Below are 15,717 nucleotides of genomic sequence, written 5' to 3'. Positions count from 1 at the left end.
AGGGTACTTACATTGTTTGAATGTAGCACAGTGAAGAACTCAGGGTTTGTGATAAATTTGACAGTCGGAGACTGCAATAACATGTTAATTTTCTGAGTATTCACTGGAGACAAAGAGCCTTCCCGTCTCAGTTCTAGTAAAAATGAGGAGATAAGATATTATTCCTTAAGTACAACATCAATGAGAAATCTATTCATTTTGAAGATAAAAGGATTTTAAATTAATAAAATGTATCTGCATTTTATTTTAAGGTACTGGGTGTGTATAAGATAACCTAACTTTACATCCAAACTCATGGGGTGTTTCTTGAGCAGGCAAAGGGTCATAGCTTTCCCTGGAAGCAAAAGCAACTTTCATTTACAACAAAGGTGGGGAACACCAGCTAAAGGGGACTTTGCCGCTTTGTGTTTTATTGCTGGAGGAGGTTTCTTTTCACTCAGTCTTCACACACATCACTCTGATTGCAGAAACTTAAAACAGGTCAATAATCTACAATTAGTATGTGAGAAATCTGTCACTGCTCATTTGATCTGAACAGAGCCTGCCTGTGCTTAACCTTCTACCAGATCAGTGGTTCCAATAATGTAAGGAAGAGGCAATTCTTAAAGGGACCACATCACTAACGTCAGAAGTGGGGATGTTTGCTGATAATTGCACAGTGTTCAATATGATTCACAATTCCTCAAATAATGAAGTGGCCCGTGCCCGCATGCAGCAAGACCTGGACGACATCTAGGCTTGGGCTGATAAATGGCAAGTAACATTCGCGCCACACAAGTGCCAGGAAATAACCATCTCCAACAAAAGAGAGTCTAACCGCCGCCCTTTGACATTCAATGGCATTACCATCGTCAAATCCCCCACCATCAATATCCTGGGGATCACCATTGACCAGAAACTTAACTGACCAGCCACATAAATAGAGTGGCTACAAGAGCAGGTCAGAGGCTGGGTATTCTGCAGTGAGTGTCTCACCTCCTGACTCCCCAAAGCCTTTTCACCACCTACAAGGCACAAGTCAGGAGTGCGATGGAATACTCTCCACTTGCCTGGATGAGTGCAGCTCCATCAACACTCAATAAGCTCGACACAATCCAGGACAAAGCAGCCCGCTTGATCAGCACCCCATCCATCACCTTAAACATTCACTCCCTCCACCACTGGCACACCGTGGCTGCAGTCTGTACTGTCTCCAAAATGCACTGCAGCAACTTGCCAAGTCTTCTTCGACAGCACTTCCACCACTTAGAAGGACAAGGGCAGCAGACGCATGGGAACACCACCTCCTCCTATTTCCCTTCAAGTAATTAGCATCTATTCAGGACAAACACTTACAGCTGACCAACAGTTAACTGCCACTGGCAGGCAGTTTCTGTTAGCTACAGATTTTAAAGTTCAGTTAAATTCAAAATGTTAAACTAAATTTCACTTTTACAGCTAATATTTACCCAGCAATTACCAGAGACTCCATCTACCACCTTAAATTTTGACACCCCATCTACCACCTTAGACATTCACTCCCTCCACCACCGGCGCACCGTGGCTGCAGTGTGTATCATCTACAAGATACACTGCAGCAACTCACCAAGGCTTCTTCGCCAGCACCTCCCAAACCCACGACCTCTTCCACATAGAAGGACAATGGCAGCAGGCGCATGGGAACACCACCACCTCCAAGTTCCCCTCCAAGTCACACACCATCCTGACTTGGAAATATATCACCGATCCTTCATCGTCGCTGGGTCAAAATCCTGGAACTCCCTCCCTAACAGTAATGTGGGAGTACATTCACCACACGGATTGCAGCAGTTCAAGAAGGCGGCTCACCACCACCTTTTCAAGAGCAATAAATGCTGGCTTTGCCAGCGACGTCCACATCCAATAAATAAATAAAATACAATGGAGATTTTTCAAACAGGTTGTGTGCTTATGGAAAAATCAAAAATAAAAATGCATTGAGAAAGATTCACACTGTACCAGATAAAATATTTGTTGGGTCAAGCACTTACTACAGATGCCAACATAGTGTGATGTTTGGAGCCCTAACTCCCTCATGAATATGTATCAACCTTTTACACATTAACATTTCTGCAGATCAGTTCTCTGCTCTGTGCTCTATGTATCTAGCACCTTTGTACCAATCAGTATTCAAACGCTTCAGTCATCAGTACATATGTTACAGGGTGTAAGACAGCTCTGAAGCATCTATAGAGACTGTAAAATGCAAGTGATTGATTCCAACTGCTGCAGTTCCAGGCCTGTCAGTATGTGCACTAACCCACACGAGGTACTAAGAGAAACAAGCAGCTTACATTTCCCCTGTGATCACTTTGATCTTTTTGTCCATTCTGTTTCCAAGCCTGCAGTAGTACTATTTTTCTTTCCAACCCAGCACTGTCTTTTGGTAATTAACACAGTTTTATTGATTTCTTCACATAACGGTGAGTTACTTTTATGTAATGAAGATTTAGAGAAAAAAAATCAGATAAAAATACTGTTAATTACTTCAAACAATCAAATGAAAGATCACAACAGCCACAGCAAAGGGTCTTGTGAGATTCCAACTGATGCCTGAGGGAATAAGGTATCTGGATGTTATGCTTGGAGTTGTGTCAAGGCTTTGCTCTCACAAATATATTTCTGATAAATGTACAAACCTGTATTTGATTGTGAAATCTCTGCAGTGGCCTCATCTTCTGACCTGTCTGTTGCAATTGTCCGCTGGATGTTCTGATATCTGTTATCAAAGCAGAATGAAAAATGGTTACATTGAAATGCTGAAGGTCTAACCGTATGATATGTTATATCATGGAGTGAGAAGAGAAATAGTGTCATTTCAGTAACAGCTTGGAACAAATTAAACCATTACCATGGCAACATAGTCTGTGTTGTAAATCATAGATAACACTGGTGACTGAAGCAGTAACCATCATAGAAATGTATTTCAGCATTGATTGAGCAAGTAATTTCGCCTGCCTTTGACATAGTGTCGGCAGGCAGGGGACATGCTCCCAAAACTCTGCTATTTCTGCTTTTGAATCAATTATTAAGGGATGCACAAGAGCAGAAGAGATTAACCCTTCTCTGATTCCTTTCTCTCTTTCCTAGGCACTCCTATTTAGTCTAAATAAAATGAGAGTGAGAGTGTATGTGCTTTCCCTCTTAGCCCACATATTTTTTGTCTTCACTAATTTCACACATACACGGTTGAAATCCCGGTCATTTTTACCAAGGACTCTTTTGATCTTTGATCCTTTAGACTAGATTTAAGCTTGAATCTTCAGAGGTGAAAGGCAATGAGAATTGACAATCCCTTGTAAAAGCACAGGATTTGAGAACAGTCATAAATTGAGTCCAAGTCACTCCTATTCACATTCAAAAGGGTAAATAATGTTTTGATCTTCATTGCCTTTCATCTCCAGAGACTCAAGCTTAGATCAACCACAGGGCCTGACAGTGAAGACCACATGTCACTTTGCAAGGAGAACAGATTATTAGCTTTCTTAGCCTTTCCCACGTGCACAATGTGCCTCCGACTTTTTCCCTGAAATAAAGCCTTTTCATTCTCAAAGATGTTTAATGCTTTAAGAACCGTTAAATAATTAAACCATTACCAAGATGTTGAGTTACGCCACATCTATTTGTTTTGACAATTTCCCTTGAATTTTTAAACAATACGTGCTCATAATATAGATGAGTTGAGAAGTTCTAAAGTACGAGGGAGCTGAAGTAAGAAATACATGTTGAACCACGCTTTGGTTTATGTCTGTGTCTCTACTAATGACAAATCAGCTCCCTAAAAGTCAACCCTCAGTAATTCCTTTGAGCCAGCACCCCTGATGATACTGGCTCAGATTTTGCGGTCAGCGGACAACGAAGGGCGCCAGCCGTTCATTACACTTACATTTGCCCACAGACTTTCTATGAGCTTTTGTACTGGAACTTGAGGTGATTAGAAATCCATTTCGGCACAGCACCCTCTACAGGGGGATCTGGGGCCTGTGTCAACAAGGCAAGCAACTGTATATCTCCTTAGCCAGTCAGATTGAAGAATCCATACTGAGGCACGCAGTCTGAACCAGGAATGTAAGTTACAATAGTTAATTCAATGTCAAATCATGTATAGAAAGCAAAATAAAGAGAGGGAAAGAAAGATGGGATTAAGAGAGAGAGATAAAAGAAAGAGAAAGAAAAATTTAAAAAAAATCTCCAACAATAATTAATTAAAATCTGAAAGAATGAGGCTCCACATTTGTAAAAGTTAATTTTCAGTGCCAGTGAGGTTGTTTGGCAGTCTTCTTCTTCTTAGGCAGTCCCTCGGAACTGAGGATGACTTGCTTCCACATTAAAAATGAGTTCGCAGGTGACTGATGAGTTCAATGCGGGACCGACAGTCTCTGTCACAGGTGGGGCAGACGGTGGTTGAAGGGGCGGGTGGGTGGGGTGCTTGGGTTGATGTGCGCTCCTTGCGCTGCCTGTGCTTGGCTTCCGCTTGCTCCCAGCGAAGAGACTCGAGATGTTCGGCGCCTTCCTGGATGCTTCTCCTCCACTTTGTGCGGTCTTGGGCCAGGGATTCCCAGGTGTCGATGGGGATGTTACACTTTTTCAAGGAGGCTTTGAGGGTGTCCTTGAAGCATTTCCTCTGCCCACCTGGGGCTCTCTTGCCATGTTGGAGTTCCGAGTAGAGCGCTTGTTTTGGGAGTCTTGTATCGGGCATGCGGACAATGTGACCCGTCCATCGGAGCTGATTGAGCGTGGTCAAAGCTTCGATGCTGGGGATGTTGGCCTGAGCAAGAACACTGACGTTGATGCGCCTATCCTACCAATGGATTTGCAGGATCTTGCAGAGGCAGCGTTGGTGGTACCTCTCCAGTGCTTTGAGGTGCCTGCTGTACATGGTCCATGTCTCTGAGGCATACAGCAGGGCGGGTATCACTGCTGCTCTGTAGACCATGAGCTTAATGCCGGGTTGGAGGTCCTGGTCTTCAAACACTCTCTTCCTCAGGCGACCGAAGGCTGCACTGGCACACTGAAGGCAATGTTGGACTTCGTCGGCGACATCTGCCCTTGTTGACGGTAGACTCCCAAGGTATGGAAAGTGGTCCACGTTGTCCAAGGCCTTGTCGTGGATTTTGATAATCGGGGGGCAGTACTGTTTAGTAGTAATCAAGACTTATCACACCATTAAAAATTTACTTACACCTGAATGGACAAGCCCTAATTTTTTCTGGCGAGTTTAGTGTGTATCTATCACGCAAGTACAGCAACATCACGCCGCTCCATGTGTTTCAATGCCGAGTCTCTCGGCGAGATACTGTTACAGCGAAGCTTCTTGAGGAGCAGGACAACTTGAACAGCAACTTACTGATTTCCACATTTAACTGCACATGTGCAGTTGCCGGAAGTTGCTGTCCAATTTACACTTTAATAACGGTGAGTTGATAGCCTCACCTTTATTTTTACCGCAAAATCTGGGCTATTATCAATGTTTAGGCTAAATTTTAAAAACAAATACAGAATTGGACAAAACAAAAGAATTTAATGGTCAAAATAATTCTTTACAGCTCCTTTCTTTTGACGAAGGTGCTAACTTATTTTTGAGTTCTATATTGATCTTACCACCTGGCCTATCATTTCTGGCATTCTTTTCATACATCTAGCTCAATTCTCACTAGGATCGAAAACAAATGAGGATGATTCAATTTCCCAGACAGAAAATCATGGACTGTGTGCCCATGACTTCCTGTGATACACTTCCTGTGACCGCCACACCCACCGGGAGCACAGGAGCAGGAAATTGGCCTTCATATATCTATTTCTTCCTTAAATAGCTTAATATATCATATTCAAGTACACATCTAGAGTTACAATGTATTATTTGCTAACGTATTCATATACCATTGATTATCCTGTTTCTGTCTACATTTCCTGCCAATTTTAAGTACAGTAGATTGACATATGCACCAGCAACATTATCATGTCAATAGTTCAGAAAACACACTTAGGACTCTCCAAGTTAAACCAAAGTTTTACAATATTCCGTTATTAGCTACAAAGAAAAGACTTAATTGTAAAAATTCATGCCTGTATCCAATAATTATTTGAGGAGTTTTGAATTTATTGAAGCGGTGAATATTGTGTGATTTTTGATTGCTTTTGATATAAATGTGGAATATTTTGCAAAACAAAATTTATTTACATGATATTAAAACAGATTTTACCAGAAAGATTAATGAACTGATAAATGTTAGTGATTATAAGCATTTTATTTGCTAACTTAGATAATTTAATGTTTCAAATATGATCAGCACAGTTACAAATAAACGTAATTGTTCATAATTGGACTTTGATAACCTACTTGGTTGAAATATTAGAAATTTGAATTTCATGGAAAGAAATTAATGATTTTGAATTTGTTCAGGATTACTCAACCCTCACAAAGCCATCTGGGTAGGTTCCAAGGGACAGAACATGCCAACGTTTCTTATGTATTTATACAGTCTGGAAATTATGTACTAATCTCCCGAGGAATTCTGAGACAGAGTATAAAAAGCAGCCTGGATCTGTTACAATACACTGAGACTAAGATAGTCATTAATAGTCTTTACATTCTGCAGATAATTCAAAGCGGAAACCCTGGGATGCAGGAACATATTCAAAAGTTCGCGTTAATGGAAGTTTCCACATTAGAAGTTAAGGAACTTTGAAGTGGAATTCCACTGAGAAGGGAGGAATTCCACAAATTCTAAATAGTGTTCTGCAGTTCAATAGAGGAAGTGGGAAGTGGAAAATATGAGCAGCCAAGGGCTTGGTGCTTTGTGTCTAATTAGACCGATGAAGACATTCAGCTTCAGCAAAGTCTCTCAACTCAGAAACATTTCACAGATATATAAAGTTATATTTTTAACTGCTGAAAAGTTTGGTTGGAGCTTTTTGTATCATCACTTTAATTTGGGGTTATTATTAAGGTTGTACTTTTAATGATATTGATTAGTTATATAAACTTAACACTGTCTAGCTAATATTCTGTGATCAAAAGGCTTTCTCTCAAATATTAGAAAACAGCCAGCCTTTAGACCTCAGTTTATTAAAGGGGACCCCACCATAGTCAATGATAGTTGTGTTTGCAGTTTTAGTACCATTTCAATTGCCGTGGAAATACTGGACAGAAACTGTTTGTTAATGCAGCTTGCACAGCTCTGTATTCCCTAATCTACCATTTTATAATTCCATCAGGGAAGAATTGTTTTAGGAATCCCTGTTAGTAAAAAGGTCAATCCCCTTAAATTACTTTTGTTGCTACAAAATAAATGAGGCCTAAAGTTAAAAAGCCCAGAAATTACTGATGATGATATTAGTGGAAGAATGCTTCATGGGTTTGTATGACACTTCTTTGCTATTTTAGTGGAGGCGTTAACCCATTTGAATACACAGATTAAAATAGCAGACAAAGAAACATCATACAGATGCGTTAAACATTTGTCACCTAATATTGCCAACAATAATTCCTAGACTTGTATCAATGTCTATCTCTTATCTAATTCTACAAAAAGGGAACCAAAGACTAATAACACAGTCATGCCCATCATTACTTCTCACATCAAGAAACGGCTGAGCACACTGGATACAGCAAAGGCTATGGGCTCCGACAATATCTCAGCTATCGTGCTGAAGATTTGTGCTCCAGAACTAGCCGTGCCTCTAACCAAGCTGTTCCATTATAGCTACAACACTGGCATCTACCCGACAATGTGGAAAACTGCCCAGGTATGTCCTGTCCAGAAAAAGCAGGACAAATCCAATCCGGCCAATTACCGCCCCATCAGTCTACTCTCAATCATCAGCAAAGTGATGGAAGGTGATCTCGACAGTGCTATCAAGTGGTACTTACCAATAATCTGCTCACCGATGCTCAGTTTGGATTCCGCCAGAATCACTCGGCTCCAGACCTCATTACAGCCTTGGTCCAAACATGGACAAAAGAGCTAAATTCCAGATGTGAGGTGAGAGTGACTGCCCTTGACATCAAGGCAGCATTTGACTGAGTGTGGCATCAAGGAACCCTAGTAAAATTGAAGTCAATGGGAATCAGGGGAAAGACTTTCCACTGGCTGGAGTCATATTTAGCACAAAGGAAGATGGTTGTGGTTGTTGGAGGTCAATCATCTCAGCCCCAGGACATCGCTGCAGGAGTTCCTCAGGGCTGTGCCCTAGGCCCAACCATCTTCAGCTGCTTCATCAATGACCTTTCCTCCAGCATAAGGTCAGAAGTGGGGATGTTCGCTGATGACTGCACAGTGTTCAGTTCCATTTGCAACTCCTCAGGTAATGAAGCAGTTTATGCCCACATGCAGCAAGACCTGGACGACATTCAGGCTTGGGCTGATAAGTGGCAAGTAACATCCGTGCCACACAAATGCCAGGCAATGACTATCTCCAACAAGAGAGCATCTAATCACCACCCTTTGACATTCAACGGCATTACTATCGCCAAAACTCCCACCATCAACATCTTGGGAGTCACCATTGACCAGAAACTTAACTGGACCAGCCACATAAATACTGTAGCGACAAGAGCAGGTCAGAGGCTGGGTATTCTGCGGCGAGTGTCTCACCTCCTGACTCCCCAAAGCCTTTCCACCATCTATAAGGCACAAGTCAGGAGTGTGATGGAATACTCTCCACTTGCCTGGATGAGTGCAGCTCCAACAACACTCAAGCTTGACACCATCCAGTACAAAGCAGCCCACTTGATTGGCACCCCATCCACCACCTTAAACATTCACTCCACCACCGGCGCACAGTGGCTGCAGTGTGTACCATCTACAAGATGCACTGCAGCAACTCACCAAGGCTTCTTCGACAGCACCTCCCAAACCCACGACATCTACCACCTAGAAGGACAAGGGCAGCAGGTGCATGGGAACTCCATTACCTCCAAGTTCCCCTCCAAGTTACACAACATCCTGACTTGGAAATATATCGCCGTTCCTTCATCGTCGCTGGGTCAAAATCCTGGAACACCCTCCCTAACACCACTGTGGGAAAATCTTCACCACACGGACTGCAGCGGTTCAAGAAGGTGGCTCACCACCACCTTCTCAAGGGCAATTAGGGGTGGGCAATAAATGTTGGCCTTGCCAGCGATGCCCACATCCCCAGAACGAATAATAAAAACAATTTAACTGCCTCTGCATAAAGCTCATGTATAAAACTAATAATTTATGACCTCATCTGGGGCTAAAATGAGAGAAGGTTCATCTTACATACAAGGTCATACCCACCCCCAGGTTTCCTTAGTAAAGCAATTCTGCCAGAGAAGGCAATCCCAGCAACAGTACCATATCAGTGCATTCAAATTAGCCATTGGAGTTCTTTGTTGCTCTACTTCTCCAGCACTGTGATATTTAAATGGTAACTTTCCCTCCCAACTCCTGACTTCAATCCAAGCTTACACTGCTGATTAAGGTCAGAGACATCGCAGAAGGATAGATACTGAGAGATGAGATCTGAGGTGTAATTTTCTGACTTTGTGCTACTCGTGAAAGGCTACACTCGCCAGGAGCTCATAGCAGAAAGTTGGATGTGCGCTGTGCTTGATTTTCTGACCATTTACACTAATGGTTGAAAAATCATGCGTGCCGCTACCCAAATTGCTGCTGTGTGCAGTGGGAGCAAACCAACATGAAGGTGAGAGTTGTGGTGAATAGAAGTGCTGTAATGCTAGCCCTCATATGAGAATCATTTTTTGGAGTGAAATCTTGGAGTGCTGCAGTTACCTTATTTCTGGGCTGTCTTAAATGTGAACAAATACAGTTGCCCTAATTCTGTGATTCAAATAAATCTGAAGCTGCATGTGTGCTGGTAGTTCAGTGGGGGAGGAAAGTGGGCCATGCCAAGGTTTGCACTCCAAGGCTCAGTCTTTAATTTGCATGTGTGCATGGCGTCAGGCCTGCAAGCTGATTGTCTGCCAGTCCCAAAATCTAGCCAGCCAGCAGCATTTAAAAACAGGATGCTTGCCCTTAAAGCAACACATGACTGCAAGGAACAACCTGGAACAAAATTAATTCTTTAGCTGACAAAGCCCTAGATGTCCTGCTGCAGAACGTCCAACAAAGATGGGTAGATCCTGCAAACATGGTAGTGCAAAAAGGTGGCAGAGCCTGTCAACGTGGCCTATCCGGTTCAGTGGAACTGGGAGCACAGGCATTCACGTAAGTGCCAAGATAAGCGGACTCTCCTTTGCCAGCATGCTACCTCATCTCTCCATGGAAGGCTGGTACATAGGATTTGGTGGTTCCTGCCTCCTCAGGGATACAAGGATGAAGAGAACATGTCTTCCTTCATACAGGGAACAACTGTAGTGCAGCATCATTACATCTTTCACTTAGTCCTTACAAGTTTTGCTCTAACTCGGAACTGCCACCATGGAGAGCATGCTACCTCCTTTGGAAAAGGTTGGCCCTAGGAGGAAGACATTATGGTTATTTGATGCTGTTTGAAGGCCTGTATTATTTGCTCTAACGATCTTCACTTGGTTCTAATAGCATAACAATTGGACAGGAGAAGGACCCGGTAACCCTCAGTTCCTATAAGGAACGACTCAGTCTATTCCACACAAAAGTGTAAAAGGCATTGTGGAGACATGGTGCCATTAGCCAGAGCATCCTTCATTTTTCAGCTCTTTCTTATATTCCCTGTCTTCCTCCTCCCGAGGCTACACTTACCAAATATCTGTATCATGCTCTTAAGAGTCTTGGAATTGTAACATGCTATCCTTTCCTCGTCCTGTTCCCTAGCCACCAACTCCATCCTCTCCCTTGTCACTGTCTGAGGTTGCACCAGACTGTTCGCAACATTGGCAGCCTATATGACCCCGAGATGAGCTTCCAACCACATATGAGCTCTATCACCAAGACTGCCTACTTCCATCTCCGTAACATCACCCTTCTCCACCCCTGCCTCAGCTCATCTGCTGCTGAAACCCTCATCCATGCCTTTGTTACCTCTAGACACGACTATTCCAATGCTCCCCAGGCCAGCCCCCCATCTTCCACACTGCATGAACTTGAACTCATCCAAAACTCTGCTGCCTGCATCTTAACTCCCACCAAGTCCCACGTCCCACTCACTCATCACCCCTGTGCTTGCTGACCTACACTGGCTCCCGGACCGGCAACACCTTGACTTTAAAATTCTCATGCTTGTTTTCAAATCCCTACATGGCCTTGCCCCTCCCTATCTCTGTAAATTCCTCCGAGATCTCTGCACTCCTCCAATTCTGGCCTCTTGTGTATCCCCGATTTTAATAACTCGACCATTGAAGGCCGTGCCTTCAGCTACCTGGGACTAAGCCTCTCTACCTCTCGACCTCGCTTTTCTCCTTTAAGATGCTCCTTAAAATCTACCTCTGTCCTAATATCTCCTTACATTTTTTTATTCATTCATGGGATGTGGGTGTCACTAGCAAGGCCAGCATTTATTGCCCAACCCTAATTGCTCTTGAGAAGGTGGTGGTGAGCCGCCTTCTTGAACCGCTGCAGTCCGTGTGGTGAAGGTACTCCCATAGTGCTGTTAGGGTGGGAGTTCCAGGATTTTCACCCAACAACAATGAAGGAATGGCGATATACTTCCAAGTCAGGATGGTGTGTGACTTGGAGGGGAACTTGGATGCGGTGGTGTTCCCATGCGCCTGCTGCCCTTGTCCTTCTAGGTGGAAGAGGTCGCGGGTTTGGGAGGTGCTGCCGAAGAAGCCTTGGCATGTTGCTGCAGGGCATCTTGTAGATGGTACACACTGAAGCCACGGTACGCTGGTGGTGGAGGGAGTGAATGTTTAAGGTGGTGGATGGGGTGCCAATCAAGCGGGCTGCTTTGTCCTGAATGGTGGCGAGCTTCTTGACTGTTGTTGGAGCTGCACTCATCCTTATGTGGCTCGTTGTTTGAAAACGTTCCTGTGAAGCACCTTGGGATGTTTTACTATGCTAAAGGTGCTATATCAATGCAAATTGTTGTTGTTGTAGGTGTGTGCTGAGAAGAGGACCCAGGAGCACCACGATCTCACGCATATCATATTACATTGTGTCCAACATGCCCAATGCCCCAGCACCAGCCCATCTATCAGCACCCCACAGCTGGCAATTAGTAAGTTTGGGTGAAGCATTATTCACTGGTGAGCAGACGCAAGTGCAGGAGAAGAAGAATAAATATCTGGCTCGGCTGCAAGCCCACACCATGGCCGTGATTTTCCCAACCTGGGCGGGTCTGGTGCCCTCGGGGTCCGTGGTGGGCCACGAGCCTGTTGCTACCTGCATCCTGCTGCAAAAAATGAATGTTCGATAATGGGGCTTGTTATGCATGTTACCCGGCTCAATTAAAAGGTATAGGTCTGGTGACGTCAGCGATGGCGCGTTTGGTGCCGGTATATTTAAGAGAGACATGGCCACATTGCATTTGAAGGTTCATCTAGGAGTGTGGACGCTATCTTTCACCCTTTGGTGCAGATGAGTTCCCACAGGCAGTGGGCTGCACTCAGGTTCTCCGATGACTCCCTCCATTTGCTTGTGGAGGGAGTCCGAGCACGCAGGGAGGTCCTCTTCCCTGCCAGTGGCCGCAAGAGACCTCCTCAAGACACCAAGACAGCCTGGCTCCAGATAGCGCAGGAGGTGACCAGCAGATCTGTGGTGATGAGGACCTGGGTGCAGTGCCGCAATCGCTTCAATGATATTGTGAGATCAGGAAAGGTGAGTCAAAAACCACGCTCACCCTCATCCTGCTGTGCCTATCATCACATCCCCATTACTCTGCCTTCCCAGCTCTACTGCTGCACATCCTTACTCACACCAACTTACCTTGCACCTCCACCCATCCCTCTCTATCTACATTATCACATCCCCATCTTACTAACCACCCCTCACACTCACCCTCATCCTAGTGCAATCATACCAACTAACAACACACAAGGAAGCCACTTGGTATTGCCACCCCACTCCATCATAGTCACCCTCTACACATGTAACACTTACATTCCTTACACTCATTCCATCACTCTCACTCAACCTTCTCTTCTTTCTCTTCTTTCCCTCCTTACAAGAAAAGAAAGCCCACACACGAGGGAGAGGCAGAGAATGGGAGGAGGGCCTCCATCACTTGCGACCCACGCCAGTGCAGAGGAGACTGCCCTGAAGGTCTCTGGAGCGGGTGACCAGCTGGCAGTGGGGGATGGGGAGAGAGGCTCATTACAATAACCTGGTGACAGAATCCGTTTCATGGCATTCATCAGTCACTCCTATGGGGGCTGATGTCAGGAGACATTGAATGCTCATCATGTGCATAATGGTATCTGTATGCAATCTACATATGATATATCTAACTGATCTCTTTACTCTCCCACAGGTCCATCAAGAGGCACCCCCCCCCTCCTCCCACTGTTCAGGAGGAAGAGTAAGATGACTCCTCAGAGGAGCCTCCAGGCTCTGAGGGAATAGCATCACCTGAGACAAGGCCAGCCAGTACCAACACAGAGAGGTACACCTCGGTGGGGCCGTTGCGAGATAGAGTAGTGTTGTCGCCTGGTGTCTCACACAGCACACGTGAGCAAGAGCAGATAGTGGAGACGGGGTCAGCAGTGAAGACTCCTGGTCGGAGGGTGCAGGAGTCTCCTAGCTCTACTCAGCTGTATGCAGATGCTGAGCCTTGGGGGCCATCCAGAAAGAGGGCGATCCTGGAGCTGCAGGAACAAGTGCAGGAGGCTCTGACAGGTTTTGTGAGTGCGGTGACTGCGAGTGTTCAGAGAATCGAGGAGCCCTTCTCCACATGAGCACCACAGTGACGCAGGCAATCACGACTGTAGGTTCCTCCATGGATAGGATGGCCACCTGCATGGAGGACCTAATGCGCCAGTCGCACGAGCATATGTCTATGCAAAATAGATAGGGATCTATGGAGGATAAAAACCAGAGGCTCATAGCCGTCCTTTCTAGGAGGGATGTCAGTGTAGATGTGGGTCCTCATGGCCCCACTGATGTGCAGCAAGGTGCTCTCCAGCTCATTGCTAGCAGGGAAGCGCGGGTGGCCCATGAGAGGGATGTTTTTGGAAGGGGACATGGAAGTGGGGGCTTCTCTCCAAGCACTCACACTTCTTCCCCCTTGCCAACCCCTCAGTCAGAGTCCCAGATGCCTCCCCTGACAGTGATGGCCAAGTCTGCCCCTGCACAGTTTCAGGAGGAGCAGACTTTGGCGGGGCCCTCACAGGTTCCAAAACCCAGAGGGTGACCGCCAAGAGTGTCTAAGCAGTCACAGCAGGGAAGTGAGGAGGCTGCCTCTACCTCTGCTGAAGCCACAGACGTACCACCATGTAGAAGCACACAGAAGCGAAAGAAGCCACACGAGTAGAGTCACAAGGGTAGTCACTTGTGTGGTGTATGTAACCTGTTCCACCTTAAGAGAACTTAAGCCTGTTCCACCTTAAGAGATGTACTACTTTCTCTGGCTGCTGTATACGTAATACCGGTGGTGACCACCGGTATATAAGTACTGTGTAGTGATATTGTATTTAGTATAGTCCTGACCTCCAACTAGTAAAGACCTGTTGAAACTTTATTCTTGTAGTCTGTGTCAGTAATTAATCTTAATACAACTGGAACACACAGGCTTAACAGTGGCGACGAGTCCGATTCTTATCCTGCGGCAGTTTATATCCACGGCGGCTTCGTCCATAGAACGGGTGTCGAAGAGAGGCATCCACCCTCATCACCCTGCTGGAAGACACGTCGCGCGGCAGGCATCGAGAACCCGGAGTGCAGAAGACATCCTGAACTCGAAGCCTCCATCAGCGGCAGTCAGCTATCTTCTTTCTACCTCGGTGGTGGGTAAGCCGGTCAGCGACGCGAGCAGAAAGTCGGCCGCGTTGGCTGTACAGACGGGGAGAGGAAGACGGAGGAATAAGGGCGGTGAGATCGATCGCGACCGGAGATAAGGGCCGGGCCGCTTTCGGGCCAAAAAGGCGCAGCGTCTGGGGCGACTGAAGGCGTGAGAGCCGCGGTGAAGGCGAACGCAGCCGGTGCTAATAACCGGGCTGCAAGAAGGGCTGCGAGGCGCAACATCGGGGAAGCGCGAATGCCCGAGGGAGCCGCGGTGAAGCGGGGACCGCGTCGGGGGAGTTACTAACCACTGGGAAAGGGGAGCAGCAGCGGCACGCCAAACGCCATTGCAGCCAGTGGGTGAAGACCGCCAAGCGCGGGAAAACCGCCATTTTGTAGGCGGAGGACGAAGACAAGAGCGGGAAGCCGCCATCTTGGGATAAAATTTAAAAAAATAAAAAATAAAAAAATTAAATAAATTGCAACGATGCCTAAACATGGGAACATTAATACCTTTGATAGCGACATCGAAGATTGGGCCATGTATGTAGAACGCATACAAAATTATTGTAAAGCAAATAAAATCCCAGATGCAGAGAAAGCACTAACTTTATTGAACTTAATGGGTGCGAAGACATACGGGCAATTGAAACACCTTTTATCACCAGATGAACCGGCGGATAAGACATTCGAGGAGATTGTTACTGTCCTGAAAAATCATCTAAACCCCACGCCGCTGATGCTAGCGGAACGATTTAAATTTTACAGCAGAAGGCAGCTGAAGGATGAAAGCAATGCTGAATATTTAATGGAATTGCGTAAGCTAGCAAAGTACTGTCAGTTTGGAACGGGACTAACA

At 45.4% G+C, this 15,717-nt stretch overlaps 1 protein-coding gene across 1 annotated transcript in view; it reads right to left on the bottom strand.

Moving 5' to 3' along the window:
* The window catches only part of hecw1b (HECT, C2 and WW domain containing E3 ubiquitin protein ligase 1b), a 773,289-nt gene that overhangs the window by 293,917 nt on the left and 463,655 nt on the right, over nucleotides 1–15,717 (bottom strand). The window contains exons 12-13 of the mRNA XM_085988048.1: nucleotides 2,658–2,737; nucleotides 12–133 (exon numbers count right to left, since the gene is read on the bottom strand). Coding sequence (XP_085844174.1) covers nucleotides 12–133; nucleotides 2,658–2,737 — 202 coding nt within the window. The remainder of the gene's footprint in view (nucleotides 1–11; nucleotides 134–2,657; nucleotides 2,738–15,717) is intronic.

The sequence above is a fragment of the Somniosus microcephalus genome, chromosome 5 (assembly GCF_052327205.1).
Source record: "Somniosus microcephalus isolate GS21.2 chromosome 5, FLI_Smic_1.0, whole genome shotgun sequence".
NCBI lineage: Eukaryota > Metazoa > Chordata > Chondrichthyes > Squaliformes > Somniosidae > Somniosus > Somniosus microcephalus.
Note: the sequence above shows the minus strand (reverse complement) of the source record. Positions and strands in the feature narration are given on the sequence as shown.